The sequence below is a fragment of the Theobroma cacao genome, chromosome 4 (genome assembly GCF_000208745.1).
Source record: "Theobroma cacao cultivar B97-61/B2 chromosome 4, Criollo_cocoa_genome_V2, whole genome shotgun sequence".
Classification (NCBI taxonomy): domain Eukaryota; kingdom Viridiplantae; phylum Streptophyta; class Magnoliopsida; order Malvales; family Malvaceae; genus Theobroma; species Theobroma cacao.
This window is the reverse complement of record NC_030853.1, coordinates 14504848-14521410: the sequence shown is the minus strand read 5'-3', so window position 1 is coordinate 14521410 and position 16563 is coordinate 14504848. Positions and strand designations below refer to the sequence as shown.

Sequence of the window (16563 nt, the reverse complement as noted above, 5' to 3'; positions counted from 1 at the left end):
TAGCCTCAATGTGAATTTGAATTTCGTATATTATGTATAATATATTTTATCCTATGATTTGTTAAAATCGGATTGAGCATGCAAAATGTATATATATAATTGTCGTATGTTGGATTTAGAATATAAATTATGCAAAGTATGATTTTTTATTTTGAAATTTGAATATGATTTTGTTTAATGTATGCATATGTAAAGCCCGACCTTATAAAATGCTTAACAGGACATACATGTGATGGATAGTATGTTTGCATGATATGAGAGTTTCGAAAAATTTACAAAAGTTGGTATTGTACCTAAAGGTACAACAAAGTTGATTTAAGCCTCAAACTAAATCAAATAGAGATTTTATGGTGAAATTGAAAATTTTACAATCCATGAATGATTTAAAATAGTGATTTGGAGTTCGAGGATCAATTTGGAGTCAAACAGAAAATTTCACTATACAAGGGCAAGATGGTAATTTTGCCACTCAAGGACAAAATGGGAATTTTTTTGAAAGATTTTGATCACATTTGACTTATTGGAGTATGATTTGAGGTTGAGAAGTGCAAAATTGTAATCTCAGTATTTTTCGAAACATAAGGGTAAAATGGTAATTTTGCCACCTCAGTGGCAAAATTATAATTTTACACCACCTGACACTTGTCCAGCACATGGATTTTATCCAATATTATCATGGATAATTGAAGAAATTTATATGGTGGACAGAGAAAGCTTAATAGTTAAGAAATTACAAATGGACCATAATAAGGTGACATGTGTCAAGTTTATAACCATTTATTATTTAACTTTAAATTTAGCACAAAATCAGCCCATTTTCTTCATATGGCCGGCCAAAGGAAAACAAAAGGAAGAAAAGAAGAACAAGAAACCTAGGTGGGAAAATTCAAGGGAAAATTGGTGGATTTTAAGTAATCAAGCAATCAAAGGTAAAATTTCTTGATTTTGACTTGTGATCTACCTTTCCCATGCATTTCTCCTTATTTTTCATGATTAAATTTCATGTTTTTATGGTGAATTCATGGCTGGCCGAATAAGTATGGAGAGAGAATGATGTTGGATTGATTTGATTTCAAGTTATGTTAGTGTTTTTAGTTAGTTAGTGATGTGAGCAAGAAAAGCCGACAAGAAAAATTCATTTTCTCCCATTACCCATAAGAGGCCGAATTTTCTAGAGAGAATATTGAGGCTAAAATTGATGATATTTCATGATATTTTGGTGATATTTGATGTTTGGTGAGGTTAGAAATTAAATGGGAAATTTTGGTGTGAAAATCTGAATTTTTGCTCAACGTATAGACATGTGTGATTATTGACCCGAGACTGATAAATTGAATCTCATTCACATTCACTGAGGTAATTTAGGTATACTTGGAGTGTAGAAAGTAAGAAGAATTGATTTAAAGTTAAATTGGAGATTTTAGCCGATTAGACCAAGTATAGTGTGACTTAGGTCGAATATCACATTTAAACAATTAATCGGACATTTTGCATTCCATATCATGCATTAGTGTAAATTAGTTTAATTTCAATTTAGTACCAATGTAATAAGTTTCTCGATTTTGTACTGTGTCAAGGTGGTGAGTCCTCCAACAAGGGCAAGAAAATTGTACCCGAGGATCGATAATCAGAGTACTTTAGAAATTCAACTCCTGAAATAGTGAGTAATCTTACTATCGTCTTAATTATCTAAAGTAGTTTTTATCCAATTTTATGATTTTATGGAAAATGAGTTTAAATGACAAATCTTTATGTTTTATAAATAAAATGTGTTTAAACGAAATGATTTTATAAATTGTCTTGAAATCGAATAATGATTTTGAAAAATAGAGTAATTGGAGACCACTGATATGTTGTAAATTTATGATTTGAATAAATGGCTTATGTTAATGTGTTGGCATGACTGGCTGGGTTGTGGTTTTTGTGAACTGTATGAATTGTTCTATTTTACATTTACAGGCTGGGTAGTATTAAATTAACCCTGTCGTGCTGTCAAAATTTTATTGTATGGTGGGTATTGCTTGCTGCAGTGGGCTGGGTTCTGTGGACTAGCCTATTAGAGGGGCACGGAATCCTGACATATTTTACCTCGGTTGGAGAGGCAAGTAGGGTAACTCCCGAGGTATAACTTTTAGAGTTCACTTCACGCCAAACCACCACGTGAGGGGGAACTCGGTCAACGCCAAGGAACGACTATATTTTCTAAATAAAAACATGATTTATGAGTATATAACTTTTTAATAGCCTTGGCGGACTCAGTTTGGGATAGCCTTCGACCAAGGTATCCCTGATAACTGAGTATGAGAATAATTTTTGGCATGAGCCAAGTTTTAAGAAATTCATAAGCCATGTTGATTACTCGATTTAAATGAATTAAATTTTATTTGGTTGAAATGAGTTGAAAGATGATAAATTAAAGCATGATGATTTATTTTATCTGTCTTCATTTACTCGACTTTAGATATTTTAGATGGTATTTATTTACTCACTGAAATTTTATAATCTCACCACCCTCCTTTCCACCCATTTCAGGCTCAGAATAGACTGTAGATAGCTGATCGCATCGAGGACTACCATTGGAATTGCATTTTTCAAACTCTAGGTTCACAGTCCTCTTTACTTTTAAATATTCAGGGGTCTCACTTATTACTATAAATTAAATTTCATACTCTAGTTATCTGTACTACTGTATATAGGAATTGATATATATTTTACTTAATATTTCTTTTATTTTTCTATTATATCCAAATAAGTATAGTTTCGTTTTAAATGAAGATTTTAGACTTTTAAACTCATTTTGATTATAAATTATGTGTTTTGTACTTGTATATCACATTTTACCGAATTTCAAAAATTTTGAAAAAAATGATCAAAATACCCCTATGAGACGAAAATTATTTTTTTTTATTTTAAATTGAAAACAGTTTAAAATCTTTTAGAACGTGGTAATTGACCATAGCTACTCACAGGGGAAGTAACAAGCTGATATTAATGCCTTGCGGGGTTCCGGTTGACATTACGGGTAATGAGTGTCAATCGAGGCATCGCGACGGTTGTCATAGGCTCGAGGGGAGTTCTGAGTCGTGACAGCATATATGATTATCTTTATGAATACTTAGTTTGAAATGATTATGTTTTATATGTGCAAGAGATATGTTTTGAGAAAGTGGATACACTATTTTGTGAAATTAAGTAATCTAAAAATTTATATTTTTGTTTTGTCTCCTAGTATAGCTATGCTCTGATCTTGCCAATGGTAAATGTTAGTCATGTCGACATGTATTCTGTAATTAGAAATTGATCTCCCAACCGCAACATTGATTACAAAATAGTGGTATTTGTGATATCTGTTCAGTTTAGTCAATGGTAGCTTTTGATATACTTCTGTCTCATGTCACTAGGGTTAATTGTGGTTTTGATTCTAACCCATGCCATTGGGATTAATTGTGGTCTTTATTTTAACTTATGCCACAGGAGTTAAGTGTGGTCGTAGCATATTATAAGAGACCAAAAAAATTTGAATTTAGTGTGAAATTATGTTTTTTTTTTTTGTCATCTAAAAGTTTCAAAATTTTGTTCAACTTCGTTATCAGAAGTGAAATTATATTGACTTCCATTATTTGAAAATGAAATTTTAAAATATATGATTCTAAATGAGATTATCCAAAATTCTGTCTTGATATCTATATGAATATTGATAATTTTGGTCTAAATGTTTTGAACATGCTTAATTAGGTTGAAGGGATGTTAGTTACTTACTGAGTGGTTGTACTCATTCCTTTAATTCTCATCATTTTACAAGTTTCGACATCTTTGCATGTTTGAAAGTTAGACTTGCTTGGCGAGAGTTTTGGTTTGCAAGATTTACATATGCCCTTGGATAATTATAAGCTATGATGTGAGTATTCAATTTTAAATCTTTGGGAGAATTGTATTTTAATATTATATTTGAAGAATTGAGAATCTTGTAAAGTGTAGATTTTGAAAAGACATTGGACATAGTGCATTTGATTAAGTATGATGTTGTTGCCTTACATGCTTGTGTTATATTTGGAGAATTGAGAATCTTGTAAAGTGTAGATTTTGAAAAGACATTGGACATAGTGTATTTGATTAAGTATGACATTGCTACCTTACATGCTTAAGGGATTCATCTCATAAGCATATGACGTCTGTTAGGTCCCAAAACCTTGAGTTTGAGGTGTGACAATAAATTTTTACATTATATAAAATTACATAAGTAACGTGCATGTTTTTGTTAAGAAACAAAGTAATTTTTTGGAAATAATCTACAAAGTTTGGGAATGGATACCATTTCCCTTACTAATATATCTCATATCTCACGTATTGAGTGGATTAAATGCATATAACGACTTCTATCCCTTGTACCTTCTCAATAGTCTGGAAACAATGTAGATTTGACTTGGAAAACATTCCTTTGAACAAGAGAGCATAGTTAGTTGTTACCAACTTGATTCCGTCTCAATCGTCTACAGCCATTGCTATTGTAATACTAGTCAATCCATCACACATAATTTAACCATTAAAATTCTCAAGAGAAACATTATCCTTTGCATTTTCATTGTCAAATTGTCAAATTGTTTTGAATGCTACATATAACCACCCATTTAAGATCAAAACAAAGTCGGTTTGCGTACGAGTAAGGATTCAAATATGGACATGGACTTTTCGAAATTTTGTAATATTTTGGACATAATGGAACCCTTGTTACTCGTTACTCTTTCTTAGGAGAATAGTAAGACGATTCCGAAGGTGTAGAAGATATTTAACCCCTTGCTCTCAAGTCACCATCCAGCCTTTAGTGAAGTAAGCGGAAACATTTATCCTTTTTCTTTCTGACCCAATCTAATACTAACCCTGCGACTCCCAAAAATGTAATATGAATCCTTCCATTTCCCTGTCTATATCTGTTGTTTTAGCCTGAAAATGCTGTAGCAGAGAACAGAATGGTAAGGCATTGTAATAGTAACTGCAGGAATAACGAGGAAACTACATTTCCCTGTGAGAAGATTTTTGGAACCTGCAGGCCAAAACCCATGGTATAGTTGCCAAGTTTCTGAGCCTTTCTGATGGCACATTCATACACTTGGGACCTAGCAATTTATTATGAACTTCCAGTTATACTAGACTGAAGTTTGGATGAATTGATTGTGGACCGTTGGGTTCAGGAAAACCACTGTTCCCCCAGTAAACTTTTGCATCATCCCATAAATAATTCTTCTCTAGGAATATTTAGGGCAGCCATGAACTTGTTGATGTTATTTGAAACAAATTAGCAGTAACATTATCTGGGTAATTTTTTGGTTGCCTTTTGGCATAAAGCATGTATAGTTGTGGGATTTGTTAGCATTAGAAGATATTATAAAGATTGTGAAGATATGATGTGCATGCTTTATATACAAGGATGGATATTTTCTAGATTTTAAATAGCTCTTGGTAGTGGAAATCACAATTAGTTTATTTCAAGTCCATGTTGGGTATTTAATTTCTTATGTGAACATCCAATTATTACCAAGAAACTTCCTACATCCTAGCTTGTTAGTGTAGTTTATTATTGTTTAACTATTGTAAAGCAGATCAGGCATATTTTGCTCCATATGCGTATTTGTTCCTCTAAAACACAAACCAATGTTTCATATTCAAGTCTCCTTACCACTCTACTTTTTCTTTTATTAGATGTATGCTAACTTTTTAACCTTTTTAGTTGATAATTTGACTCATGTACTGAAAACAAGAGATCGATTCTATTAGGAAAAAGGTTCTCTTTTGGTCCTCTCACTTAATTTGTAATAAAATTGAATATATCTAATGAAATTTATTCACATACTTAATGCAAATCTATCACTTTGGTGGCAAAAAATCCAGTTCATAGCTCATTGGAGTAAGTACTCCTGGTGGGAAACTAATACCAGAGGATAAAAAGTACCAGAAACCAAAAAATATGTAGGCATCCTGAGAAAAGAGGCTGCAGCCTGCAATGACACATGCAAATTGTCAGTGAATGAAAGGGCTTCTCTGCAAATGACTTAACAAAATTTTTAATTTTTTTTTATGGAAATGCAAAATCACAAAAATACAAAAGCCTTTAACCAAAAAGGAAAGCTAATAAACTATCATTACATAACACTTTCAGTGATTATTAGTAGTATTTTACAAAAAAAATGAAGACCAATAAAATCATGACAAGTACAGTACCTTCTTTTCACTACCATAATAATATCTTTTTTTTGGGATGATTGTTTCACTACCATGTCAATTCTGTATAAATTCTCAAAGGGTAAATTTCCTTTGTCTCACTGTTTCTGAAATTGTGACCTGCAACATATATATGTATATATATATTACATTATACAATAACCTTCCAATCACAAAAACCAAGACAAAACCAGCCAACAGAGCAGAACATTTTTTTGCAGTTAACCAGATTCTCTCATTCGAGTTTAACCTGGATCAGAAAACTAACTTCCCCTTTCGTAATTACAGTTAACGTGCTTCAATCTTCAAACATCAATTTCATATTTAAAATCTTTAGTTTTATTTGGTAAAACTTTCCTTTTAAGTTTCTTATTTTAACAACAACAGCAACAACAATAACAACAAAAAACTATTAACAAGAAATTAGTTTGTCCATTAATACTAGTTAAAAATAAATAAAAATATTATTTTTACTAAATTTAGAAAAGGGAAAATAAATCAATTACAAATTCTTTCCTTAAATTTCCATTTTTCAATGATATTGAATTGGAAACTATTGGATGATCTTATGTTAATGAATTTGTATTGATGTTAACCTTAAATGTAAGTTTAACCTCGAACTTTAGGACAGAAAAATCTATACCAATTTACCTGCCCAAAAAGAGTTATTATTTGAAAAAAAGAAAAAAAAATGTTACTCTGTTTCATCGAAATATTAATTTTTGAGCCAGAAAAACTCTTTTGGTTTGACCAATGGTCTTACACATGCATTCTCTTTCTTGTATAACTTTACAATTTCTCTCTCTATATATACACTCACTCACTCAAACACTCTCTTTGTGCTTTGCCCTTTCCTTTTTTTTTTTCTTCTCTTCTGCTTAGTTCTCGAACTGATAAACTCAAAAACGACATTGTCAGATTTTCGAGACCTTAAAAAAGAGGAAGAGAGAGAGAGAGAAAAAGAAAGGGCCTTTAGATCTCTCATTTCTTTCACTCCCCAGATCCTCCTCCCTGTCTCTCTCTCTGTCTCTCTCTCTTTCTTCCTTATGGCTGTTCTCAATCAAAAATTTTAACTCAATTTCCCTGAGTCAACCCAACTCAACTCATTTTAGCTCTTGCTTCCTTTCTATCTTGGTTTTTTTTTTGTTTTTCCATTCAAAAAGTTGGTTTAGCTTTGATTTTGAGTTTACAATGGCTGAAACAACAGAAACAAAGGCAGTCCCGGAAGCAGAAAAAAAAAAAGAACAAAGCTTGCCATTTTACCAACTTTTCTCTTTTGCAGACAAATATGATTATTTCTTGATGATCTCTGGTAGCTTGGGAGCTATTATCCATGGTTCCTCAATGCCTGTTTTCTTCTTATTATTTGGTGAAATGGTTAATGGCTTTGGAAAAAACCAATCTGATTTGTCCAAAATGACTCATGAAGTTGCCAAGGTTTGTTTCTTTTTTTTCTTTATCAAATCAAAAATTTTCTTTTTCTCTGTTTTACTATAACTTTTTCTTAAACGTTTTTAGATCTAAGATCTGTTAATTTTGTTGTTGTTTTAATGCAGTATGCACTCTATTTTGTGTATCTTGGTCTTATTGTCTGCCTATCATCTTATGCAGGTATATTTCATTTTCTTATTCTTTTGATTTTTTATTTTTTGGTTAAGACTTAAGAGTTGAGGCCTTTTTCTTTTAAATGTATACAATCTTTGAAAGGAATCGTTCAGGCAACAGTACAGTTGTTGCACCATGGGCTCAGTCATAAGTGACTCGTGTAGTGTAGCCAGTTCAACCAAAAACGGACCGGTGGGTGTGTGCCCACGTGGTCTTAAGGGCTGTCTCTTTGTCCTTTTGTTTCTTCACTCGTCAATCTCAATACCCTTTTAATAAATTTCTCATTTTCATTTCTTTTAAGTTATATATTTTCGACATTATCTTCCACTATAGTCCCATCTCTTTCATTGTAAGTACATTTGATTTCTTACTGTGGTAGCTAGCTGTTAATTTTAGCTGTTAAAAAAGTGAAAACTTTACTATTTGGTTTTCTTCTTCTGGTAACCAGAGATTGCATGTTGGATGTACACTGGGGAAAGGCAAGTAAGTACATTGAGAAAGAAGTATTTAGAAGCAGTGTTGAAGCAAGATGTTGGATTCTTTGACACTGATGCAAGAACTGGGGATATTGTTTTTAGTGTTTCAACTGATACTCTACTTGTCCAAGATGCCATCAGTGAGAAGGTAGGTTGGTTGGTTGTTGTTTTCCCCCCTTTTTTTATTTTTATTTTTTCGCTTTTTTCTGTTTTATGGGTGTAATCTGATGCTGGCCACGGCGTTAATTTTCAACTGGCTAATCTGGGTTTGTTGCTTATACATAAATGCGGGTCCCCTACCTTATTATTTCGGGCTTGAATCTTTGACCGTGCACGTTAGCATATCTGTGTGATCGTGCGCGGGCATATTTTGTTTGAACGTTCTCCATTTGGTTTCTCAAGTGATCAATGGAATGAAATAAGAGTTTCTTTAAGCATTAAGGACTAACATATATTTTCTTTTCTTTAGGTTGGGAACTTCATACATTATTTGTCAACTTTCCTGGCTGGTTTGGTGGTTGGTTTTGTATCAGCCTGGAGGTTAGCACTGCTAAGTGTGGCAGTGATCCCTGGAATTGCTTTTGCTGGTGGCTTATATGCCTATACTCTGACCGGCCTCACTTCCAAGAGCCGGGAATCCTATGCAAATGCTGGCATAATTGCCGAGCAGGTGAGCTATTTTGGCCTAAGAAACCATAAATTAACTTGTAATATTTTATAACTGGTATATCTTGTTTGTTATATTGTGGTTGTGGACTATTTTTCTTCCATGTGGTTTGTAATAATGAAGTATCTGTTACACTGCCTTCTACCGTGTAACACTCAACGGAGTCGATTTTCTTTCAACTTTATCACTATCACTTTCCAAATTCCTGATGGAATTTCAAATTTCATTTTTATTTCTGTTATCAGAAATTTATCCCATATTACAGTATAACACCTTCATCTTTGGGAGCATTATGTTATTAATTTAATTTTTTCTGCCTGGTTGCCTAAGTCTTTAATCATGTGGACAGGCCATTGCACAAGTTCGTACTGTATATTCGTATGTTGGTGAGAGCAAGGCCCTTAATTCCTACTCAGATGCAATACAGAACACGCTAAAACTTGGATATAAGGCTGGCATGGCCAAGGGTTTGGGGCTAGGGTGTACATATGGCATAGCTTGCATGTCTTGGGCCCTTGTGTTCTGGTATGCTGGTGTTTTTATCAGGAATGGACAGACAGACGGGGGGAAGGCATTCACAGCAATTTTCTCTGCCATTGTTGGTGGCATGTAAGATATTAAGCTCATGTATCTTATCTTTTGTGATTGAAGATGAATTAAGCTTAATTGTCGATTTTAATTGTTTTCTATTGCAGGAGTTTGGGACAGTCATTTTCCAATCTTGGGGCATTTAGTAAAGGCAAAACAGCTGGTTACAAGTTGATGGAGATTATCAAGCAAAAGCCCTCCATAATCCAAGACCATTCTGATGGAAAAGTACTGCCTGAGGTTAATGGCAATATAGAATTCAAGGATGTAACTTTCAGCTATCCATCAAGACCAGATGTGATCATCTTTCGCAATTTTTCAATCTTCTTTCCTGCAGGAAAGACTGTTGCAGTTGTTGGTGGTAGTGGATCAGGGAAGAGTACTGTTGTCTCTCTGATAGAGAGGTTCTATGATCCTAACCAGGGTAATTAAGAGACTTTTGTCATGTTTGAAGATTAAATATATTCTTTGCCCCCTGGATCATAGAGCTGATATTTCTTTTTGTCTAAACAGGACAGGTTTTGTTGGATAATATGGATATAAAAACACTGCAACTAAAATGGTTACGTGATCAGATTGGACTTGTGAATCAGGAACCTGCTCTCTTTGCAACTACCATCCTCGAAAACATACTCTATGGAAAACCTGATGCAACAATGGATGAAGTTGAAGCTGCTACTTCTGCTGCAAATGCTCACAGCTTTATTACCCTACTTCCTAATGGGTACAACACTCAGGTTGGTGCAACTTCTTGGTACTCCAGTTCAAATTTAATTTTTAGCCCCAAACTAATTTGTATCACAAAATGTTGTTTGTATGGGCATCTCAATCCAAATTCAGGTGGGAGAGCGAGGAGTCCAACTTTCTGGTGGCCAAAAACAGAGAATTGCAATTGCTAGAGCCATGTTGAAGAATCCTAAGATCTTGCTCCTTGATGAAGCAACAAGTGCTCTGGATGCAAGCTCTGAGAGTATTGTTCAGGAAGCTCTTGACCGTCTCATGGTAGGGAGAACAACTGTAGTTGTTGCACATCGCCTCTCCACCATAAGGAATGTTGATTCAATAGCTGTTATACAGCAAGGACAAGTTGTTGAGACAGGAACTCATGAAGAATTGATTGCTAAGGCAGGGGCATATGCTTCATTAATCCGATTCCAAGAAATGGTGGGAAATAGAGATTTTGCTAACCCATCAACTCGCCGTTCACGTTCATCACGTCTAAGTCATTCACTATCAACTAAGTCCTTAAGCCTCCGGTCAGGCAGCTTGCGGAACTTGAGCTATTCTTACAGTACTGGTGCTGATGGCCGAATAGAGATGATCTCAAATGCCGAGACAGACCGTAAAAATCCTGCTCCAGATGGCTATTTCTGCCGGCTTCTCAAGCTAAATGCTCCTGAATGGCCCTATTCAATCATGGGAGCGGTTGGTTCTGTGCTTTCTGGTTTTATTGGACCAACTTTTGCCATTGTGATGAGCAATATGATTGAGGTCTTCTACTATACAAATCCTACGTCTATGGAAAGAAAGACAAAAGAATATGTTTTCATTTACATTGGAGCTGGTCTATATGCTGTCATTGCATATTTGATTCAGCATTATTTCTTCAGTATTATGGGAGAAAACCTCACAACAAGAGTGAGGAGGATGATGCTTGGAGGTACTAATTTGCAACCCTAGTTGGCTTTTCTTTTTGTAATTTTTGGGGAGGGAGGAGATACGGAAGAAGTATACATTGCCTAGCAATTTCATGGTAAGGATGTTAATTTTGTGGTGTTTTCTTGTCTTTAGCAATTCTAAGGAATGAAGTCGGATGGTTCGATGAGGAAGAGCATAATTCAAGCCTTCTTGCAGCCAGATTGGCAACTGATGCTGCTGATGTGAAATCTGCGATAGCTGAGAGGATCTCGGTGATACTGCAAAACATGACTTCACTCCTCACCTCATTCATCGTTGCCTTCATAGTAGAATGGAGGGTCTCACTTCTCATCCTTGGTACCTTCCCTCTTCTAGTCCTTGCAAACTTTGCTCAGGTAACCACCCATTTTTTTTTTGCCTCTCTCTCTATCCCCCTTCTTTTCTAAGTGATAATTAAGCTATAATTTCACCATTTTCTCGACTAATGTGGTCCAAGTCCACAGTCCAAAAACCCCAAAACTATGCTACTTCAAAAGAAATGTTTGCATTGCCCGGGATTCATTTTTAAACTATTGAATCCACTAGGGCCATATAAGTAACTCTATAATAATACAGTGTCATATTTCTTGTTCTTTTCCTCTCTGGAATCTAACTTCACTTTAACTTTCCATCAAACGACAAAATAAGAAAACCCAACGTGGCTCCTCCCCACTTCTTTGCACGTGCTTCCTCCAAGTTTGGTGCATCAACTTTTAGAAATTGAAAAAAAAAAAACCCAAATATAAAATGACCCCAATGAATAACAATGAACAATAAAATATCCAAGATTCCTTGGTCACCCATCAGCTTCCATGCTACTGAGAAAGTGTTCTTGTTAGTAGCTTATATTCTCGAGGTTATAACCTACTATATTTTCTTCTTTTTTTCCCTTGGTTTTCTTCCCTCGAGTCAAATTTTCAACTTGTCTAGTTTCTCTCACCTTTTTATAATGCACCGACACTGCACCAGACAGTGTATATCAGTTCTCTGTCTGATTTTAGAGACCAAGTTAAAGGGGTTCTGTTTTTCCTAGGAACGTGAGCTTTGATAGCTTTGTTTACAATCCATCTATATACCAGATGCCACCAAAGTGTATGATAGTTTCAAAAGATTCTTCTCCCGTGATCATATAATTCATGATGTAATATATTTTGAAGATAATATCTTCTTCTTTTTCTCTGTTTGTTTTTTATTTCCCTGGAGAGTGTCAGGTTGTGACAGTAGAACAGTGTTATGGCAGTGCCTAAGAGATAGAAAGTGCGGATGTTGTAGCTGGGTAATAACTTGTGTGGGAGGTGCATATTTCACACGGTAAAATCCTTTGTGCATTATTGTCGTTTAAGGGTTTAGGCTTCAGTTTACGGGGGGTTTAGAATCTGGGCTTGTTTTTTCAAACTGAGGCCAACTGGCCGTTGGTTGACTCTGCGTGCTAAAAAGTTGGCGCATGCTTTCTAAATAGTGAAATGGGGACTACACAACACTTACATATGTGTACAATGTCATGATCACAATTCTGTCCTTGTCGACGGAGCTTTATTGCCTGGTCCTAGCAATGAAGTTAAGCCTGGTTTGGCTTAATGTTCATTGGTCCCACCCCATTGAAGCTTAAGGCAGTGATAACTGCTTGGAATTTGGACAAGAACAGGGAAAAAGAAATAAAATCTCTTTACCCTAAATAGAGATTAGATTAAGCAACTGAAATTGAATATGATAAGTGCACGTCTGGGGTAGTTGCCAGACATCAAATTTGTTTCTTGTGTGCCATTAATAACAAATGTTACGATGATGGAGCAGGGCTGCATAAAAACTGGCTATAAGACGGACTCTATTTTCTAAGCTCCAAACTGGAAACAAAGAAACAAACGAGAACAAAGCTTTTATCTTAAGTTAACCAGTTACCAAATATTCTTTTTTTGTTGTTGTAATTCTGTTAGGTTAATGACTTCAATCTTTTTTTATATTTATCTTTTTCTGAAATATTCAACAAAAGGCTATCATATAAACGTTAATTGAACTTAGATGTTGGTAACTTTATTGTTCTAATGCTGTATTTATTGAAAGCTTTTATTACCCAGTTGATTGACTTAACTTCTCTTTTGCAGTCTTAAGTCTTAAGACCCACGTTACTTGAATTAACTGAACTTCCTTTTTAATTGATATATACAGTTTTCAGACTGTTAATTCTGTTTAATTTTACACTGCAGCAACTCTCTCTCAAAGGGTTTGCTGGTGACACCGCCAAGGCACATGCCAAGACTAGCATGATTGCTGGTGAAGGTGTAAGCAATATCAGAACAGTTGCAGCCTTCAATGCACAAAACAAGATCCTCTCATTATTTTGCTATGAGCTCCGAGTTCCACAGAAGCGAAGCCTTGGCCGCAGCCAAACTTCTGGCCTCCTCTTTGGCTTATCGCAACTGGCTCTTTATGCCTCTGAAGCTCTCATACTTTGGTATGGCGCCCACCTTGTTAGCAAAGGTGTCTCCACGTTCTCTAAGGTGATTAAGGTTTTTGTGGTATTAGTGGTCACAGCAAATTCTGTGGCAGAAACTGTTAGTCTTGCTCCTGAGATCATTAGGGGTGGTGAAGCTGTCGGTTCAGTGTTCTCCATTTTAGATCGTTCAACCAAGATTGACCCAGATGATCCTGAGGGAGAGCCAGTTGAATCAATTCGTGGAGAAATTGAACTTAGGCATGTTGATTTTGCATATCCTTCACGACCTGATGTCAGTGTGTTTAAAGACCTTAACCTTCGAATCCGTGCTGGCCAAAACCAAGCACTTGTCGGGGCTAGTGGCTCTGGCAAGAGTTCAGTCATTGCATTGATTGAGCGGTTCTATGATCCTATTGCTGGAAAGGTTATGATCGATGGAAAAGATATACGGAGATTGAACTTGAAGTCTCTTAGGCTTAAAATTGGATTGGTGCAACAAGAGCCAGCCCTCTTTGCAGCCAGCATTTTTGATAACATTGCCTATGGAAAAGAAGGGGCAACTGAAGCGGAAGTAATTGAAGCAGCCCGTGCAGCTAATGTGCATGGATTTGTTAGTGCATTGCCTGATGGGTACAAAACACCAGTAGGTGAGAGAGGGGTTCAGCTCTCTGGAGGTCAGAAACAAAGAATTGCAATTGCGAGGGCTGTGCTTAAGGACCCAACCATACTATTACTTGATGAGGCCACTAGTGCACTTGATGCAGAATCAGAGTGTGTACTACAAGAAGCACTTGAAAGGCTAATGAGGGGCCGCACCACGGTGCTTGTGGCTCACCGTCTCTCGACAATAAGAAATGTTGACAGTATTGGAGTGGTGCAAGATGGGCGCATTGTAGAACAAGGCAGCCACGCCGAATTGATTAGCCGAGCCGAAGGAGCGTATTCTAGGCTCTTGCAACTACAACACCATCACGTATAAGAGTTTTGGTTGAAGCAACATGGCCTTGTTGGGTGGTAATTATGTTGGGACCCATTAACCTTATGTTTCTATCTTTCTTTTTTTTTTTGAATGATGATAGCTGTAGATATTGGAATGTGGAGAGTGTATCTTGAGAGCCACTGCCCCATTTCCAATGGGGTAGCAAATGTTAAATTATTGATATCTATGGTGCACAAGCCCCGTGTCTATCCAGTTGGTCAGGTGATTGATTGGCTTTACTTGCCCTTTTTGTAATTGAAATTTTATAATACTATAAAGTGCAAACCCTAGACACCACCTTTCCAGCCCTTGTGAAAGCCTTTTTCTTGATCTAGCTTTTCCTTGCATGTGTTTGCTGAAGGGTTCTTTTCTGGTTGTAGATAAAGGGCATTTCTTTTTTTATGGCTTCCAGGCCCACATGAAGTACTAGATGGTTTAGCACTAACAAGATAACTACTCATCTCTTTCTAACAAAATGCACAGACAGACATATTCATTCCTAGCAGATGGTAACGATATTATTGTAAAAGCAAAGATGTTAGTTGTAAAGCTTACGTCTATGCTGCAAGAATGGTTGTCAAGACCCACTATCCATATATCTAAAAAGGGCCCCAACTTGGATCATTTTTTTAATCTTGCCTGCACCTGTAACACCTTTTCTTTACACTTGAATTCAGTGTATTTTTCCATCAAGTAAATGAAAATGAAGTATGGGGCAAGCTTCTTTTATTATAATTATCAGAATGATTATAGAGCTCAGTAAAAGTTTGCATTTCTGTACTTGTTCTGTCACAAAGGTGAAAAAACTAAGACTCCCAAGGGAGTTGGCCCTATGCAACTTTTACAGGTCACTGATATTTTTGCCATTGAGATTTGAGATTGTGGGGGTGAAACAAAGATGGTGAAGCAAAGCAAAGGCATGGCAGAGGACAGATAGAGGAATCGGGGTTCTCACTTCTCAGCAGCATGGTGGGTCATAGATTGATGCTGATTTTAAGACACCTGGTAGCGATGATGCATCACATCAACTTTCGTATGGTTCCATTGCATTATACGAGCCTGCAATTTTTCTGCATGCTAGGATACTGCTATTTGCCTGACAACAAGATTTATTGATTATGAAGCCATAATAAATTTGTTTTCAGGACCCCCCAAACATTACTTAATGCATCTCAAGTATCTTTTATATATTGAAAAACTTCCCACTCCACTAAGCAATATTTTTGTATACAAAAGTAAGAAAGCATCTGATAATAATAATGGTGTAAATGTCAGTGGTGAAGTAAATTCTCCATGAAGTGATATCTTGACATAGATTTCCACCACAGTAAAAGTTTCAATACATTTTTTTTTCCAAGTATACTTTCATTGCCTTACATGTATACTGTAGTTAGAGAAGGTACATCCAACTCAGGTGTAAATCGTTCATTACACAGATAGCAAGCTGACATGATCACATGGTGAAAACCAAGTGATAATGGCAGAAACAAAACAAGATTGGAATTTAGTGCAGTGTATTCGTGTTAGATTCTTGGGGGGTCCTCTTTGAAGACTTTAGCAGTGTCCTGTATCTGCTCAAAGTAATGGTGTATAGTCTACAAATGTTGACTACTGCGGTCTGTGTCTGAAAGCTTCAGCCCATATTGTTTCAGGACCCGTACCATTTTGTTTTCTTGCGGCGAAAATGGGATTGATGGTTTTCTCCCAAGGCATGGACGCCTCAATTGCACAACTTAATCACAACAAACAATTCTTCTTCCTGTATGGTGGGCCACCCTACACTTTTAAGTCATTTTGAACATTCATCAAAAATTTCTTGGCAATTTCACTCATATTTTGGCCTGAAATGAAGCACACATCCACATACACATGATGATGTGAGTATCTGACATTTATATGAAAAAAAAAAAAAACTCACTTG

The 16563-nt window shown here is 35.8% G+C and overlaps 1 protein-coding gene and 1 long non-coding RNA gene across 3 annotated transcripts; both read left to right on the top strand.

The window, feature by feature from the left end:
- Positions 893–2573, top strand: LOC108661692. Its single transcript, XR_001927462.1, has 3 exons — positions 893–929; positions 1578–1660; positions 2533–2573. It is a non-coding gene; the product is annotated as an uncharacterized LOC108661692 (long non-coding RNA).
- On the top strand, positions 7408–14954 carry LOC18601485 (ABC transporter B family member 19). Of its 2 annotated transcripts, XM_018119809.1 has the most exons (10): positions 7408–7653; positions 7773–7827; positions 8270–8445; positions 8767–8967; positions 9314–9573; positions 9660–9976; positions 10066–10289; positions 10393–11212; positions 11344–11585; positions 13434–14954. In XM_018119809.1, the coding sequence occupies exons 1-10, from the start codon at positions 7408–7410 to the stop codon at positions 14640–14642; spliced, it is 3750 nt and encodes a 1249-aa protein (XP_017975298.1). In that variant the 3' UTR covers positions 14643–14954. The 2 variants fall into 2 exon arrangements, with proteins under 2 accessions (XP_017975298.1, XP_017975299.1); XM_018119810.1 differs by lacking the exons at positions 7408–7653; positions 7773–7827 and adding an exon at positions 8149–8170.

Excerpts from the sequence above, each read along its gene's own strand:
- LOC18601485 (XM_018119809.1), top strand. The coding sequence starts at position 7,408 with ATGGCTGAAACAACAGAAACAAAGGCAGTCCCGGAAGCAGAAAAAAAA. Across the intron at positions 10,290-10,392 it reads CTAATGGGTACAACACTCAG|GTGGGAGAGCGAGGAGTCCA; the intron begins GTTGGTGCAACT and ends ATCCAAATTCAG. Across the intron at positions 11,213-11,343 it reads GAGGAGGATGATGCTTGGAG|CAATTCTAAGGAATGAAGTC; the intron begins GTACTAATTTGC and ends TCTTGTCTTTAG.